Below are 18892 nucleotides of genomic sequence, written 5' to 3'. Positions count from 1 at the left end.
ACATATGTTTATTGTGGCACTATTCACAATAGCAAAGACTTGGAACCAAGCCATATGTCTAACAACGATAGACTGGATTAAAAAAATGTGGCACATATACACCATGGAATACTATGCAGCCATAAAAAAGGATGAGTTCATGTCCTTTGTACGGACACAGATGAAGCTGGAAACCATCATTCTCAGCAAACCATCACGAGAACAAAAAACCAAACACCACATTTCTCACTCATAGGTGGGAATTGAACAATGAGAACACTTGGACACATTGGACACAGGAAGGGGAACATCATACACCGGGGCCTGTTGTGGGGTTGGGGGAGGGGGGAGGGAAAGCATTAGGAGATATACCCAATGTAAATGACTAATTAATGGGTGCAGCACACCAACATGGCACATGTATACATATGTAACGAACCTGCACAATGTGCACATGTACCCTAGAACTTAAAGTATAATAAAAAAAGTAAAAAAAAACATAGATGGATTCATGGATTTTTAAAAATCACCTTTTGGCAAGGTGGGCAAAGGACATGAACAGACACTTCTCAAAAGAAGACATTTATGCAGCCAAAAAACACATGAAGAAATGCTCATCATCACTGGCCATCAGAGAAATGCAAATCAAAACCACAGTGAGATACCGTCTCACACCAGTTAGAATGGCCATCATTAAAAAATCAGGAAACAACAGGTGCTGGAGAGGATGTGGAGAAATAGGAACACTTTTACACTGTTGGTGGGACTGTAAACTAGTTCAACCATTGTGGAAGTCAGTGTGGCGACTCCTCAGGGATCTAGAACTAGAAATACCATTTGACCCAGCCATCCCATTACTGGGTATATACCCAAAGGACTATAAATCATGCTGCTATAAAGAAACACATGCACACGTATGTTTATTGCGGCACTATTCACAATAGCAAAGAGTTGGAACCAACCCAAATGTCCAACAACAATAGACTGGATTAAGAAAATGTGGCACATATACACCATGGAATACTATGCAGCCATAAAAAATGATGAGTTCATGTCCTTTGTAGGGACATGGATGAAACTGGAAAACATCATTCTCAGTAAAGTATCGCAAGGACAAAAAACCAAACACCGCATGTTCTCACTCATAGGTGGGAATTGAACAATGAGAACTCATGGACACAGGAAGGGGAACATCACATTCCGGGGACTGTTGTGGGGTGGGGGGAGGGGGGAGGGACAGCATTAGGAGATATACCTAATGTTAAATGACGAGTTAATGGGTGCAGGAAATCAACATGGCACATGGATACATATGTAACAAACCTGCACATTGTGCACATGTACCCTAAAACCTAAAGTATAATAAAAAAAAAAAATCACCTTTTGGCAACCATCACAGTAATAATTTGGGCAAGAAGTATTAGTGAACGCTAAAACTAATAGGTGAAAATAGGACGAAAACAGAATATTTGTGAAGTCTCAAAACATCTCCACATGAAAGATTATTGAAATAAGGGTAAAAGAATAAGTTCATAGTGGAGAAACCTAGAAGACAACATCTTATCCAAGTGAGCAAAGCTCACCACCCCAGTGGAGAGAGCTGAGACGTCATGTGCCACGGATGGGATGCGGTGAGAAGCACACAGCTCCACGTCTGTCATACTCTACCAAAAGTGACCCACCTAACTCTAATATAGGAAATATCAGGCAAACCCAAATTAAAGAGCATTGTATAAACTAACTGGCTTCTAATCTTAAAACTCGTTAAAGTCAGGAAGTCACAGAAAAAACTGAAAAAGTGTTCAGGTTGAAGGAGACCAAAGAGACACAATAAATAAGTGCAGAGCAACATTCTAGATGAGATTTTTTTCTATTAAAAACATCATTGGGATTGTTGATGAAACTTGAATAGTGCCTCTGGTTGAAAGGAATGTGGAGTTTTTCTTACTGTTAAAAAAGGAAGACAATTTTTGCAACTTTTCTATGCATTTTATGACTTTTTTATGTTTGAGATTGTTTCAAAATAAAAGGGTAAAAAAATACAAATTTAAAAATAAATTCAGAATAGGTAACTCAGAAATTAATCTATATATCTATAGCAAACTGATTTTTGACAAAAATGTCAAGAACACTCAGTGGGGAAAGGACAGTCTCTTCAACATAAGATGCTAGGAAAACTGGATATCCATAGACAGAAAAATTAAACTAGACCCCTCAATCTCTCGCCCTACAAAAATCAATTCAAAATGCATCAAAGACATAAATGTAAGACACAAAAGGATAAAACTGCAAGAATAAAACATAGGAGAAATGCTTCAGGACACAGGCCTAGGGAAAGATTTTATGAGTAAGACCTCAAAAGCATAGAAAATAAAAGCAAAAATAAATGGGATTATATCAAACTAAAAAGCTTCTGCATAGCAAAGGAAATAATCAACAACATGAAAAGACAACCTGTGGAATGGAGAAAATATTTGCATATTATTCATTTGACAAGGGACTAATATCCAGAATATGTAAGGAACTCAAACATCTCAACAGCAAAAAATAAACAATCTGATTTTAAAATGGGGAAATTAACAGATATTTCTCAAAAGACATACAAATGGCCAATAAATATATGAAAAACTGCTCTGCATCACTAATCATCAGGAAAATGCAAATGAAAACCACAATGAGATATCATCTCTCCCCAGTCAGCATGGCTATTATTAAAAACAAACAAACAAACAAAAAACAGCAAATGCTGTTGAGGATGTGAAGAAAAGGGAACTCATTCACTGTTGGTGGGAATGTAAACTAGTACACCCACTATAAATAACAGTAGGGAAGCTCCTAAGAAAACTAAAAATAGCACTACAATATGATCTAATAATCCTCCTACTGGGCAGGTATCCAAAGGAAAGGAAATCATTATATCAGAGACATCTGTACCCCATGTTTATTTTAGCACTATCCACAATAGCCATGACACGGAATAAATCTAGGGGTCCAACGACAGATGAATGGATTTTTAAAATTTGGTATATATCCACAATGGAATACTATTAAGCCATCAAAAAGAATGAAATCCTGCTGGTCATGGCAGCATGGATAGAAATGCAAGACGTTGTGTTAAGTGAAATAAGCCAGGAACAGAAAGTTAAACACCACATGTTCCCACTCATATGCGGAAGCAAAAAGAAAGTTGATCTCATAGAAGTAAAAAGTAGAAGAGAAAATATTTGGAGGCTGGGAAAGAGCAGAAGGAAGAAAGAGATAGGGAGAGACTTGTTAAAGGATACAAAACCACAATTAGATGGGAGGTATAAGTTCTAGTGTTCTATACTACTGTAGGGTGAGTATAGTTATCAATAATACACAGTTTCGAGTAGCTAGGAGGAAGAATTGAATGTTCCCAACACAAAGAAATGATAAATGTTTGAGATGATAGATACACCAATTATTCTGATCTGATCACTACACATAATATCAACAAAACATCTCTATGTACTCCATGAATATGTATAATTATTCGTCAATTAAAAAATAAAATTTTTTTTAAATTTCAAATTTACTTAAAAAAAAACCAACCTCTTAAACAGTAAATAAATCTACAGATGTTCAGACCTTCTGGCAATTACATGCAAATGAGAGTAGTCTTAAGGTATCATTTTATACCTGGCTGGTTTTTATTGTTATCATTTGTTTTTTGGGCTGCTTTTTAATATGACATTATAAAAGAAGGAATTTATTCTTTATATTGTTTTATAAGTACTGTTACATAAAGTGACTCATAATCCTTACAAAACTCTATAAAAAACAGTCAATTATTTTCTCCGTTTTACAGAAGCGGTCAAAGCTTACAGACACAGCTTGCCTGAAGTTATACAGCCAGTAAGCAGTGGAAGTGGGATATGAACCCAGGTAGCCTGACTCCTATGCTTTTAACCTCTATGCTTTATATTTTTGCAAATTCATACAGGGCTGAGGTACTGAAAACTGGCAAAGCTTTTTGAAGGGCAGTGAGGCCTGGCCATCCCTATAGTCACTAAATCCTCGGACTCCTGCTCACTACATTACTGAGAATTTATCTGAAGGAAAGCTGTAGCAGAAGAGAGCTATGTGCATAACAATGTTCACTAAAGGCCAGGTATGGTGGTGCACACCTGTAATCCACTCTGGGAGGCAGAGGAGGGTAGATAACTTGAGGCCAGGAGTTCAAGACCAGCCTGGCCAACACAGAAGAACCCCATCTCTACTAAAAAAAAAAAAAAAAAAAAAGATATCTATGATCTTTTGGGCTTGGTGGCACTTGCCTGTAATCCCAGCTACTCAGGAGGCTGAGGCAGGCCAATCACTTGAGCCTGGAAGGCAGAGGTTGCAGTGAGCCGAGATCACGCCACTGCACTCTAGCCTGGGTGTCAGAGCAAGACTCTGTCTCAAAAAAAAAAAAAAAAAGAAAAGAAAAGATGTTCACTAAAATTGAAATTTTTAAAATGACCAATACTAAAATGATTAAGTTTAGTATGACTTATGAATTTGATGAAATATTCTATAGTCAATTAAAAATCATAATTATGCCATGTACAGTGGCTCATGCCTGTAATCCCAACATTTAAAGAGGCTAAGGCAGGAGGATTGCTAGAAGCTAGAGTTTGAGGCCAGACTAGGCAACATTGTGAGACTCCAACTCTACAAAAAGTACAGAAATTATCTGACCCTGGTTGTATGTATCTGCACTCCTAGCTACCTGGGAGGCTGAGGCAGAAGAATCACTTGAGCCAGAAAGTTTGAAGTTGCAGTAAGCCATGATCGTGCCACTGCACTTCACCCTGGGTGACAGAGCAGAGACCTTGTCTCAAAAATAATAGTTATTATTATATAATTGTTATGGTGATATATGAAAACAGGGAAAGTTTATAATACCATATTAAGTTCAAAAATACAGGCCAGGCATGGTGGCTCACACCTGTAATTCCAGCATTTTGGGAGGCTGAGGCGGGTGGATCACCTCTGAGGTCGAGAGTTCAAGACCAGCCTGACCACCACAGAGAAGTCCCGTCTCTACTAAAAATACAAAAAATTATCCAGGCGTGGTGGCGCATGCCTGTAATCCCAGAAGCAACAAATTAAGTAATATCCATAAATGATAATAGCTGTAGAATCATGGGATAATTGGTGACATTTTTCCTTCCAAACATTTTCATGAGGTTTATGAAAACAAACCTCATGAAACAAAAAAGGAATCAAACACACCAAAAAAATATCCTATTGACAAATGTCCAGAAAACAATGCAATAGGATTCTTTTCTTACTTCCTCAAGGCTTTTTTTTGGAAGACATGGGTGCTAATTATGTCCATTTACATGTAAAGTCACTGCTTTTTTAAAAATAAGACAATAAAATAATATATATTTTATGGTACAATATAACACATACACATACATGTAGAAGGACATTGTGAAGGACATATTTATAATGGCTATCTCCAAGTGGTGACATGACAGAGGATTGTCTTATTTTCTTCTATATACACTTTTAACTTAGTGTTATACATATACACTGACTTCTGATAATATTTTTTAAACAGTTGTACAGGTAAACTATTTCTAAATTAAAATACTCAAAAATCACATATAATCTTGGCAACCAACTCCACGATTTCATCAGAAAATAGGGCAGCTTTCTCGTATTATTTATTCTACACTAAGAGTTCACTAAGTCTGTTCCCTTGGCATATTTCCTTCTCAACAATTACCTTTCATGCTAATAGTCCAAAAATGACTGAAAGAGCATATGCCTACCTGTACTTCGTATCCAAGCCCAATACTTACACACGCAGATCACTGACCAATGATCCCACATCAAGAAAGAAAGCCATTCATAATGACTATTACATGGACTTAAATATACTTTGCTTAGTTAATACTTCTTACTGTGAACTTTTAAAGCATAATAGGGAAATATAAGCTTAGAAAGTGTTAGCCACATTCCCCAGCAATATAATAACAAAAATAATGCTATTATATAGAAGTATCTAATATTAGCATTAGAAAGAATCACTTTTATTAAGTACTTTAAATATGTTTCTAATGTATCATAAAAGAAGTAGATAAAATCTTGATGAGATCTGAACAGCCTACGATCTTGAGAAAATCAGAAATCAGACAAAAGAATAAAAGTAGAAAAGAAGCAAAAAAAGTAAGAGTCAAAAATCAGAGGTTCTTCAGGGGAAAAAAAATCCATGTTAGGAGGAATTAGATGATGAGCAAAGATTTTAAGCCTAGAGTTGTCAAGAAATGTTCACAAAAATAGATAATAATGATGACAAAAGATTAAGGAACAATATATCTGATAGAGGAATTCCGGGGCTATGACAGAAGAAAGGAGAATGTCACATGGTGTAGCAAAAAAATAAATAAATAAAAAAAACAAACCCAGTTATAGTCAAAACCATGAATTGAATTATTTAAAAACTGAGGGAATTTCATCTATTTAGTATGGTTTTAAAATGTGGGTCTGCATGAAAGAATGGATGCTATGAACATCTTATATGTTCTATCACATGAGTACTAAAGTGAGTATCCTAAGTGAGAAAGCCCTAAACATCAGAAGACAGATTAACAGATTCACTATCTCAAATTTGATTGGCTAAATTTGAGACCACCATGCCCAATATCATCCTGGCACAAATGTGGATTGGGGATGGCCCATCACATTTCTTTCCTCTAGTGAGCTGCTGAAGTTGAAAGTAGCAAGCAGAGACAATGAAACCATGCCATCCCTAAACTTTTCTGCCTATGCTAAGCATTATTTTTATTTTCTAAAACCATTTATTCCTCAAAAGAGTTCACTAAAGTTGCCATCCTTCCTATCAGCAGCCCCACCAGGCTCTGATGAGTGACATCCAGACATTTAAACTCAAAAGCTGCTTCAGAAGGGAGTTATTAAAATTCAAATGAGCTGGGTATATTGAAGAAGAAAACACTCGTTTGCATGCACACCTCCGCATTTGGCCATCCCATTTAGCCCCATAGAGCAGGGTCTGGTTTTGTTTTTGTAAATGGGCTTCGGAGGCGGAGGTCAGCCTCCCACGGCCCCCACTCCTCTGGGGTCATCATTAGTAATGTGTAAGGCTGAATAGATTTTCCTCTGAATCTAGTCAGCAAACCTGACAAGACGACAGCCCTCTCCCACAACCTGAAAATGCCAAAAATCTGATTGGTAATATGGCATTCTTAATACTTCATTTATTTGTTTTAAAACAGCTTTCAGCAAGACTGCACATAACAACACTGATTCGAGTTCCACTTGATTTTTCAGCCTTATAGCAGAACATTTCCTGTTGTACGATGACTACAGAATCATAAAAATGTTACATTCAACCAAAAATTTCCCATAAGATTCAGAGAAAATTCATGTCTGCCAAGAAATATGGATCTGGGGAGCTAGACTAACATTTTATTCACTAGAAAAGAAAAAGAGTCTGTCTTTCATTTGACCTTAAGAGTTTTTACTTTTATTTCTCATGAAAATATCTCACGTCATTTTAAAATTTCCTATCAATAAGCAACCTAACAAAAAATATAGCAGAAATATATACATATTCCTAGCATTAGTTTGGCCATGAAAATTTTAGATGCTCATTTAGTAAGAATTTTTTCCTAATGAAGACATCTCTACTATAATATTTATTTTAAGTAGACTTAATTTATGGTAACATAAACAATGAACTAACTGTACATTATGTGTAATATATGATCTGTTTATATATAAATATGTCATGTACAACAATGACATAACCATATGTCAATTTTTACTGAGGATAAGTAAATCATGCTAATTCAGGACCCTAGAATAATAGCACAAATTCTAGAACTCCAGAAATTAATGGAATTTGTCTCCAGGCTATGAAAATATTCAAAATCTGGAAGCTCCAAGGATTACTGTACCCAATGGGAAATCAGACAACACAGATTTGACTTCCCTTCCAAAGGTAACATTTTAGTTCCATGACCGTCACAAATCAAACTGCCACTTCCAGATTTTTCCTAGTTTTTTTTGTTTATTTTTTTCCTTTCTAAAATTGGGATGGTCTTGCTAAAATACAGGCACTGATTTTGCCCAGACTGACCTAACCAAGGAAGACTGACCTAGCCAAGGAAGAATAAAATTGGCAAACCTATCAATGAAAGAATATCACGGTAATGAAGCTGATTCCTGAGCCATGACATGTTCAGTTCTAACCCATTTTTTCCTCACAGCCCTGAAAACTATATGTGTATTATTAAGGAGCATTTATTCAATAAGTTACATGGCATTGTTCTGGCTCCAGTTAAAAACAAAAGGCACTCAATCTCTGTCTTCAAGTTGCTTGTGCTTTAATGGGGGTGGCAGCAATACAGAATCACAAAGGCTCAAATGTGTGCAAGCAAAAGAACACAAACTAAAAATAGGAACTAGAGCCAGTGATTTCAACAACACAGAATGATTATAAAAGATGCAGGGAGAAGATCTACTTGCAAGACAGATCCTGGGATAGAAACTGCACCCAGGTGTATTTCCTCTTTCTAGATCACACTCACTTGAAATGGATAGGAAAAGTAATCTGTGCTTATACTTTTGAAAGGGCCAAATGGGAGATTAAGATTTTCACAGAGCCACCCACGGTCAGAGACAGCGATTCTAAGAAACCACACAATGTGTATGTTTATGTACCAATTATTGTAGCTAGCTGCTGGTCATCTCTACTGCAAAGATGGTTTTGCAGACGAAAATATTCACCCCTTCAGATTTATATTGCTTGATTCTACAGAGGCATGCTTAGGGTACACAAATTTACTTATAACAACATGGAGATAGAATGATAAAATTCAAGAAATGTGCTCACTTGCCTTTTTTTCCTCCTGTAATGAAGAAGCCAATGGCTGCTCCAATAAAACTGCTTTCAGGCAAATAGCTATAGTCAGTAGGAACTGTGGAGACAGAAAATGATCAAACTAACCAGTGAACTTGGCAGGACTAATGAAGGAAAGATAATGATCTCATGCTGCCATATCAACCTAGAGACAAAGTGGAGATGTTTATGCCATTAATCTCAGCACAATACTTTGTGGCTGCAACTAATTCTATTAGATTAAGTGACTGGCCTTGAAGTAATCACTAAAGCTATGGAAGCAAATCTAAAATGGTGGCAAACTTAGAAAAGTCTGCAAAAAAAAAAATCACAGAGGATGAACACTTGAGTGAGGTGGTTTAAAAAAAAAAAATCCTTTCCACATTGTCACATCAATGAGCCCCAATCCAGTGACCTCCTCAGGGTTCAGCAAGGAGTCTGCTGAGCTTAAAGGCTGAGACCACTGTAGTAGGTGCCACTTCAGGACATGTGGAATCGAATATATGAACCATAGAAATTCAATAAGTAGTGTTAACAGCACCAGCCCCTTACCTCAGGCAGAGACCTGTAAGTGACCAACATGTGCAAATAACCAGATGTGGTTGCTGAGCTGGAATGGTGAAGCAGTGACATTTATGCTAGTTGAATCCTGAGTGTCTCCTAAATTCTTTTCCTTCCAGTTTCCCATAATTGTTTCATGAGATGGTTTTTACTGCAATAAATGACTCAATTGGAAAATTCCATCAGGAACAAGTAGCTGCACTTTTCCAGATACACAATCATTTTGTTCAGAAGAACCTGGGTATAAGATGATTCACTAGTACCTGATTTGAGTATATGTAGGCCAGACCAAGTACCCCATAATATGGCAATTAAAAGCCTACATAAAAAAATAAAAGCCTGACATAAATATCTTATCTTACCAGGACACTGTGAGATCCCTGCCCTTCAAAACTAGTATTACCCAGGGCTTCCGGTATGACTAAGTTTTCTTCTTTTTTCCATTTTAATACGGTAACTTTAGCTGTCTAAAGTTCACTACATTGCCAAGGCTGTGGACCAATTGTCCTATTTCCATAGCTACAGAATGACTGAAAGAAAGGAAAATGGTAATTACAGAGGCCCACATTTACGTTAATGCCATCTGTAGACTACTTGTCAGTGGGTAAGTAAAACTAAGTTTTAATAAGGAATCATTGGTACCTAAACCTCTCTGGCCTGGGTCCAAGATAGCCAGTGGGTCAAAATTCTATAAAGAGCAAGGAGCAGATGTATTAACAGTCATGCCTTCCCCAGAAAATCTCCAAGTACAAATGCACATTAAGCATGTGGGGACTGCAAATACTTTTTACTGCTTTTACCAAAAAGCTAGAAATAGAAAAGGCCTTGTCATATTAAGGCCTAGAATTTCAATTCCAAGGCTAAAAAGGTACACACCTTTAAATGTACTTACCCCATTATTTTTTCAAAATCAGAGGCCAGAAAACTCCAGCTATATATGAAGAGACTTTTAATGAAACATGAATACTATACAAACTACCATTACATCTAGTAAAATAAATCTGTTCCAAGCTTGAAGGACCTGGTTCCTAGTTTCTAGATTTGTTACCAAACTAACTCTGTATGTAACTCATGTAATCTTTCCAAGCCATGAGTTCTTCATTTGTGAAATACAGGACACTGAATGTCTAAACTGTTCTCTAAGGGAGGCAGAGAGAAGGAGTAAAAAGAATATGAGCTTTGGAGGCCAAAAGATCTGAGTTCGAACCACATGTCCACCACTTACTGCCACATGACCCTGGGTAAGTCAGGAAGCCTTTCCATACACCATTTCCCTCTGATGTAAAATAGAGATGGTAATACCCATTACTTAGGGCTGTTGTGAAGATTAATGCTCTTAACAAAGTACAGAGGGCTGGGTCAGCAATCCCTCCCTTCCAGCTCCAGTATTTTATGACTTTAATCTTACCAGAGGCTCTACTTTGACTTGAGGATAGAGTAGATAGATGAAGATGTCCAAGAAGCCAGACTGCATTTGACTGGAGACCAATCACCCCAGAGACACTAATGACCTACAAATAAAAAGGCAACAGTTCAATGATGGGATAAGATCCAAGTTCTATTCAATAAAAGGTCACTCACAGAAAGTCACCAGTCATTTAGGAGGTGGTGGCTTGGCTGGCAATGAGCAGTCCTATGACAAGATGTAATATCATGTGTCTAGTACACTATACCTAGGTCATATAGATACTCAAGTGTCTGCTGAATGAATGAATGATTCAATCAATCATTTAATCATGGCAGAAAGTACTAGTGGTTTTCTCAGGTTTCACTGAGTGAGACTGGTCTCAAATAAATTTTCAAAAAATGGCAAAAGAACAAAATCCAGAAAGTAGAAAAGGGGTGACAGTTACTTAACATGAAAATTCCTCTAAAAATGGAAGGAGATACATTTTGTTCTCTTCTGTAAATTATGCTCTACTGCTGCTTTATCATTCATAAGGATTTTTAAAATAATAATTTTCATTTACAGATTTTTCTCCCACATTATGATAACTTAAATTGCAATAGAATTCTTTTTTGAGAATATTTCTATTCATACCTGCAAAAAAGAGTTTTGTCTGTTCAGAGATTTTTGTTTGCTTTTAAAAGCCTGAATTACTAAAACGCCTTTATGTGGTAGGTATTATCATCAGCTACATTTTACAAGAACGAAAACAAGTATGCTAAATGAAAAGAATAAAATATAAAGTTCTATACACACTAAGAATATCAACTATGCAAACAAAAGAATACTTGAAAAGAAGTATGACGAAATATCACTAACAGTTGCTTCTGGTTTGAAGGACCCTCGGTGATATTTTTTTCAGCTTCTTTCATTACGTGCTTTCAAATTTTATGCAACAAACATAATCATTTTTTAAAAAAAAATCTTAAAAGATAAAAACATTTCTTCGAAGATCAATATGTCTATTCTTTAGTCAAGGATAACAATTACAATGATATGCCCAAATACTTTTATTGGTGACATCTGAATTAGTGCCTCTTGACCTTTCTACCAAGATCTGCCATGCCCTTTGATCACCTTCTATTTTTCATTATCTTTAGGGCCTGACATTCCTTGCAGAATCAGGCTTTAGTTTTTAAGGAAAACCAATGCCAACTTAAGTTTACTAAAAAAATGCCAGCTTTCTTTTTTTTCCCAGAGGTAGTGCATGTTTGTCAGTGAACACAGGTCCACACCTCACTCCCAAATGCCTCTTGAACTCAGTGGGAATAACCAGAGACTTTCCCATTTTCCAGGTAAAACATGTTGTATCATGTAATAGAAAAAAATCCACCCAAGGATTTTAAATTCATTTTCTCACCTGAGTTAAGGTTCTGATGACTTCATTAAGTCTGCCTTGAAAATGAGAGGACTGGATGGCTTCTGATTTCACCTGAAAGAATAAGAAGAAATACCCATCCCACCCACCCCCATAAAAAAGTAAAGAGTTATATTCCAAGTGCATGAGCTATCCATCTTCTAAGCTATAAAACAGTTTATCATTATGTCCTTCTATTTCAAATACATAAGCTATGAGCTCCTCAAAGGCAGGGCCCCATGCTTTATCTATCACTGATTTCCTGGTACCTGTTCACTGTGGCATGTAAGCAATCACTCAGTCAACTTTTACTGCATAAAAACAGAGCTCCTTTAGAATTACTTATAAATTACATATATATATATGTCCACTGTGAAAATATTTTGAAGTTAAAGAACAATTACATAGACATATATCAGACATTACAGATGCAAAATGGAGTTTCTTGCAAATAACTTTTGAAATTTCTTATCCTTCAATCATCTTTTCTCAGGCAGGGAAATTTGTGGAGAGCACCTAAGTTGGCCAGGTTTAATCTCTAAAAACCAAATTACATAAAGAAGAAACCTCTATAGAAATAATCCTTGGTTAACTGCAATTATTCATACAGCAAGGCATTAAAAAGTCTGGTGTAACTATTACCATGAGCATAAATCCTTCTGTTCTTAGCATACTAAGACACTGGGTATTCTCCTCCTGCTATGGCTATGAACACATTTAGATGTCTTCCCCCTCCATGGTTCCTTTCTTTACCTGCATTACATCCCCTTCAGAGCCTACCAAGGCCACCATGCCATGAAGAGCTGCCAGACAAAGCATTGTGGGAGTTCCCTGAAAACAAAGCATCAGAATATGAAAAGAGGGAATCAGTCCTTGGGTTTAGATTCTATAAAACTTATTAGGACACAGAGAAATAAATAGTCGAATTGGTACTAAACTTATAGGGTCAACATAACCTGTATAACTGAACCAAAAATGGCAGCACACTAAAATCAAGTAACAGATTAAGGTTGTTAGATCATGGGTGGATTCTTGCTTTTTTATTTTTCAAAAAACAAAATGTTGTCTTAAAATTAAAACACAGACAAAATAGCCAGTTCAAAAAAATTATAATAATTGGCAGAATGCATTATTTATAAGGGATTTAAAAGTACATGATCTCTTTCATTTAAAATTGCCTATTCTTTTACCATTAATGTATATATCTCAGCAACTACTATAAATGATCCAATAAAGTAGTTCTTTCTCTATTATAAAAATATGAAATAGCATACAACAGGTGACCTCTACCTCTGTTAGAACAATTCTGATCCAGGCAGGGAGTAGTTTGCTGCCCAAGTCTTCAGCTTTTCCATGTCCACACACAGACAATCCATGAACTATGTTTCCTAAAGCCAGGGCAAAACCTGAAGTCTGATATAAATAAATAAAAATGGGGTGAGAAAAAGAAAAAAGAAAGACACAGCTTTAGAACGTTTATAAATAGCAACATAAACACTTTTAGTGCTAACTTTCCTACTGACAAGTTATATCTGTTGTCTGAAAAATCAGAGACTTAGTGTTGTTTTTTTTTTTAATCTAGACTGGTTTGCATCATAAACTGCAGGGTCTAATTGCAAGGAATTCAGCTTCAGTGAGTAATTTATTTCAGGAAAGTAATACTGCACTATTGAGCAGCTTAGCTCAAACAATCCGAAGAGGTTAGGGTGAAAAAACCAAGGTAGACCACACAAGCTCAATCAACTCCTAAACAAAAAGAAAGTATCCCATAAGAAGCACAGTATATGAAAAATTCTACATTTCAATTTTTCAAAACTTACTCTGAATGTAAGCGAGCAGGTATATAACCATAAAACAGTAACAATAATATTACAAGCTTAAAACCAATGAATTCTGCAATAACCCATTATCATCAATATTAAGACACTGGAAAAACCTTTAAAAAATCCACATGGGGAAATTCTATAGCACGTGTAATCAGATCAAATGGTTTTTTCAGTTTTTTTTATTGTATTAATGTACACTTAAAATTTATCATCTTTACTGTGAATACCAGTTCAGCGGCATTAAGTACACTCATACTGCCGTGCAATCAATACCACCATCCATCTCCAGAATCTTCACCTTGAAACACTGAAACACTTTACCCACTAAACATAACTCCCCATTCCTCCCTTCCTGTAGGCCTGAGCAACCACCATTCTACTTTCCATCTCTATGCTTTTGACTACTCTATGCAGCTCATGTAAGTAAAAGCACACAGTGTTTGCTTTTTGTTATTTGTTTATTTCATTTAGCATAATGCCTTCAAGGTTCATCCATGTTCTAGTACATATCAGAACTTCATTCTTTTTTAAGGTTGAATAATATTTTAGAGGAAACATTTTAAGGTTACTTAATTTAGTTTACAGGTACTTAAATTTTCTTATACATATTTGGTCATGAGTAGAGATTTTCTGAAGTTTGACTTTATCAGAGATGTCTATGTATTCATATCTTTACAAATTTTTGTTTCTAGCTTTACATAACTCTCATATTCCCTAGCCAGATATTTTATGATCTTATAACTACAGAGCAATAGTCAGAGAGAGAGAGAGAAAAGCCTATCAATACTCTCTCAAAGAAAAAGAAATGTCTACAGAATGAGACAGGGGATAAGGAGAGAAAAAGACATCTGTGACTTTTGGCTACAGCTGTGAGAGAAGAAAATAGTTAGAAGTTCCTCAGTTCTAGACACAAAAAATATCCCATTATACTCTAATTCAGAGTAAGTCAAAATCAGAACTTAGCAGCAGCATGAGACCCACAGAGAGAAATAATCAGGGCACACATTCCAACCTGCTGGCTATTCTCCACTAACAGTTGAAGCTTGTTCATAACATCCTCAGCCTCTGTAGCCTCAATAATTCCAGCACTGAACGCTGATGTACATACACAGCTAAGTGTGTAGGCAAGGACCTGAGAAGAAAATACAGCAGAAAAATGTGTCTTCAGGAGGAAAAATAAAAGAACTTGGTTTAGTTGACAAGATATTCTGTCAAACTTCCCCCCACAGTAAGAATTGGATTCAAATACATTTACCATGGATTGGGAACTGTTTTGCTGCCTAACTTATATTTAGTATTTCATAACACTGTCATGATGGGTATGATTATTCCTACTTTATACATAAGAACTTTGAAGCTCAATTTCATGTAGCTAGCAAGTGACAAAGGAGGGATTCAAACCCAGGTCTTTAGACTCATAATAGTAAATTTCTTCACCACATTATGCCAGAGCACAGCACCTATCAACAGCAGAAGGAAACAGATTTTCATCACCAGTGGGTGCTACTAATTAATTGCCATGCATTTCCATCCAAGGCCAAACAGGAGAGGAAATTCAAAGAAGTGAAACACTGCTCCATTAAGATTCCCTAGGAGAAGTAGTGGAGCATAACTGGAACAGGAATATGGATTCTGGAGTCAGATAGATTGTATAAACTAGGAATACTAATACCTGCTTCATAGCACTAGTGTGGGAACTTAATATGTTGATGAATGAATGAATCAATCAATCAATCAATAAAATATGAGTAAAAAAGAATGGTGGGAATGGAGCCAAGATTTGGGAATATGTCTCAAATTGACCATTTACTAGCGAAGTAACTTTGGGCAAGTCACCCAATCTACCTGAGTCTCAATTTTTGCACATCAAATTTAATCAACCCCTCTCTGCTACCTCCTATTTTCGTGATAAAAAATACCTCCCTTATAAGAATGCTGTTAAGACAAAGTAGAAAATTCAGCTTCTAGCACTGGTTAATATGGCATGAAAAATGTAAGTGGTTTCTAAGGTAGAAGTTGAATAATAAAACATCAGAGGGGAGAAAAAAACTGCTTACTTAAGGCCTTATAAATCAAAACATTACAGATGCATCAGTTATAAAAACGTTGCTTTCATTTATAATTAATTTGCTCCTAGGTTGCAAGATTTACTCTTTTGGCTTAAAAAAAATACGTACTTTTAAATCACACTTTACACTGCTTTAAAAATGGAAATGTAGTGCATGTCTTAGAACAAAACTTCATTCCTCTGTGCCCAAAGAAATTCACCAATTCAACAAGTCCTATTGCTGAAAGCAGAGGAGCTGAGCAGGGAAACACAGCAGCCATTATGTACTCATCAATAGCTCATGGGCAGGCTGGGATAAAATAGAATCTGTTCTAATGAGAGAGAGAATCAGGCCAGGCCACGAGGTCATACCCTGCTCCTCTCAAAGAAGAGTATAAGCGGTCCAGCTTCACCTGGGCAAAATAGAGACAGGCACGACACATGCCTGAAATGTTCCATCTAAAAACATGGTTAACACACACGAACTGGGTCACATGAACTCCAATTCTGCATATTTTTGCACCACAACAGAAAAAAAACTTTTCTTTAAGTATGGTAAAGGGAATTTTCTCAATAATATTTTATGCTGGCTGACATTTTAAACAATCGAATGCCTTTTGATCGGCAGTTTCTGAAGCTTATTCCTGGGCATTTTTGAAAGTTATATTTGGCTTGAGCACAATTCTAAAAATCTCTATTTAACCTTCTTCCAGAAATTGCAGCTCTTCTTAGAAAGTGCCTTCTAGTGATGCTGAGTTAGGTTTTATTTTCACTAAAGGCTCTTATCTTATATGCCACATTTAGGTCTAAGTTGATTTAAACTGCCACACAATATGAAAACCTTATGATCTAATATTGGTTGTTTGCCATTCAGATTTTCTCTTTGAGGAAGAATTTAATTTATAGGGTTACCAAAATATGGTTAAGTCCAAAATAAGTGGCAAGAAGAAAACAAAAGAGAACAGAGGGGAAAAAAATGTAACCTCCCTCTCTTACCTCCTGAAATGTTCTGCTCTGGCTCCCACTGTCATCTAGGTACGCAGACAGCTTCCGAAGTGATGCTGCCACATGAACGCGGGACTGCATTTGGCTGCTGTGGCTCATGAGGGACAGAACAAGTCCAACTCCCAATATACAGCCCGTGCTTGGATGCCAAAAAAGATAAGGTGTTAGGATCATAAGAAATCCGCATAATTGCTCTTCACTTACCATAGGTGTTTACAGTGCTCTCAAACCTTGATGAGACGGCTGGATTCAAATTCTGCTGCCTAGTAGATGGTGTGCCCCATCATCCATGACAACTACATGCACCTCTCCCCTCAAAACGAAAACCTAACATCAAAATAGGTATCTGTGGCCCATGCTAGTGCCGTATACCCCTTAGATAAAAACAAAAGCAGGAAATAGTTTGACTTAAACTTAATGGGTGAGAAGAGGAAAAGGCATAAACCAGCTCTATTTGTGCCCTTACAGAAATGCTGTAGTTTTCCCTGCAACACCCCTACCTGCGTGTTGAGTATACTGTGATCAACTGCATAAGGAGAGAAAAGACTAAAATTCAGGATGTGAGCTGAGGACATCTGATTCATAGCAAAGAAGATAAATACAAGGCATGATTATGAGTTACTGCTAAGTGTTTCATGTTTCCTAGTCAACTTCAACAAGTGGAATTTCTTTCCTAAAGAAACTGTGTGTGCACAATGACATTAATCCTTCTCTCCCCTCTGATCTTGCAGAATACCACTTGGTCAGAAGAGAAAATGGACAAATGACAGGCTTGTCAAAAGTTACCCCATGTGACAATTCAATTGAAATCTAGGGCTTTGTGCCCCCAATTCTCCTGAATGAATACATATCCATTTAAAGAAAATAATTGTTCTCTCAGAAAACTTCAAGATAGTATGGTAAGATAATGCAGCTTGTGGTAATGCTTTACTTTAAAGAAAAAAAGCTTTTGTCATTGTTTTTAAATGGAGAAAATGCAATATTTTTTCAGAAATCACCCTTACTCTGGCTTGCCTTGCCTCTCATCATGATATCTGCTGCCGAAGAAGACATTCCAGGGCATTTCTCCAATAATGTATCTCAATGCCCACATGTTACATCATTTTGCTCTTAAATAGCATCTATCCCCTTGGTCAGTGTCAAGAACATTTGCGTAATTTTATGAACATGTTAGTTACTTCCCCCAACGTGCAAATGGAGCATCCACACCTAAAAGAAGACACCCAGAAGGACAGACAGGCTACAGGATTTGCTCAAGGTCACACAGAGAGCATCCAGCAGAGCACGGCCAATACAAGGGGATTTTTTTTTTATTCTTAGCCTTCTGTCCCATCTGCCAAACCCAAAGCCCCTCTCAGTACCCTGCATGGTGCCATGATGGAATACGTATGAGAAGGCACCACATCTCAAGTGTGTTTTTCTAGTTTCTGTTGCATAACAATCAGCCATTCAAAAATCCTTCGTAAAGAAGCTACTACAGTAATAATCCATCATTAGTCAGGCAGAACTGCTGTTACAGCTTCGTAAACTTAACAAGCTCAACTGGCATAATGCATTTTCAACCAGTTAAATCAACATCTAAGATCTCAATACAACATGCTTTTGAGACTAATCACATTTACGGAGGAGGAAAGGCTACTCTTGATTAATATGAATATACAGCCTTTGCTATTATTTAGAATCTACAGGGAAGTTTTTTGGCTATCTTTGGATATTGATGCATATAACAATTTGACAGAATTAGACCAAAGATATAATTAGACAAAATTTGATTAATACTTAGACAAATTTG

At 36.5% G+C, this 18892-nt stretch overlaps 1 protein-coding gene across 9 annotated transcripts in view; it reads right to left on the bottom strand.

The window, feature by feature from the left end:
- Positions 1 to 18892, bottom strand: part of FOCAD (focadhesin) — a 319501-nt gene that overhangs the window by 42237 nt on the left and 258372 nt on the right. For all 9 annotated transcript variants that reach the window (XM_030819707.1, XM_030819627.1, XM_030819549.1 and 6 more), the window contains 7 exons: positions 17092 to 17239; positions 15061 to 15180; positions 13513 to 13635; positions 12976 to 13053; positions 12226 to 12297; positions 10827 to 10929; positions 8856 to 8936 (listed from right to left, as the gene is read on the bottom strand). In XM_030819707.1, the coding sequence (XP_030675567.1) occupies positions 8856 to 8936; positions 10827 to 10929; positions 12226 to 12297; positions 12976 to 13053; positions 13513 to 13635; positions 15061 to 15180; positions 17092 to 17239 (725 nt within the window). The remainder of the gene's footprint in view (positions 1 to 8855; positions 8937 to 10826; positions 10930 to 12225; positions 12298 to 12975; positions 13054 to 13512; positions 13636 to 15060; positions 15181 to 17091; positions 17240 to 18892) is intronic.

This window comes from Nomascus leucogenys, chromosome 1a, assembly GCF_006542625.1.
Source record: "Nomascus leucogenys isolate Asia chromosome 1a, Asia_NLE_v1, whole genome shotgun sequence".
NCBI classification, from domain to species: Eukaryota; Metazoa; Chordata; class Mammalia; order Primates; family Hylobatidae; genus Nomascus; species Nomascus leucogenys.
This window is presented reverse-complemented; position numbering and strand designations above follow the sequence as displayed.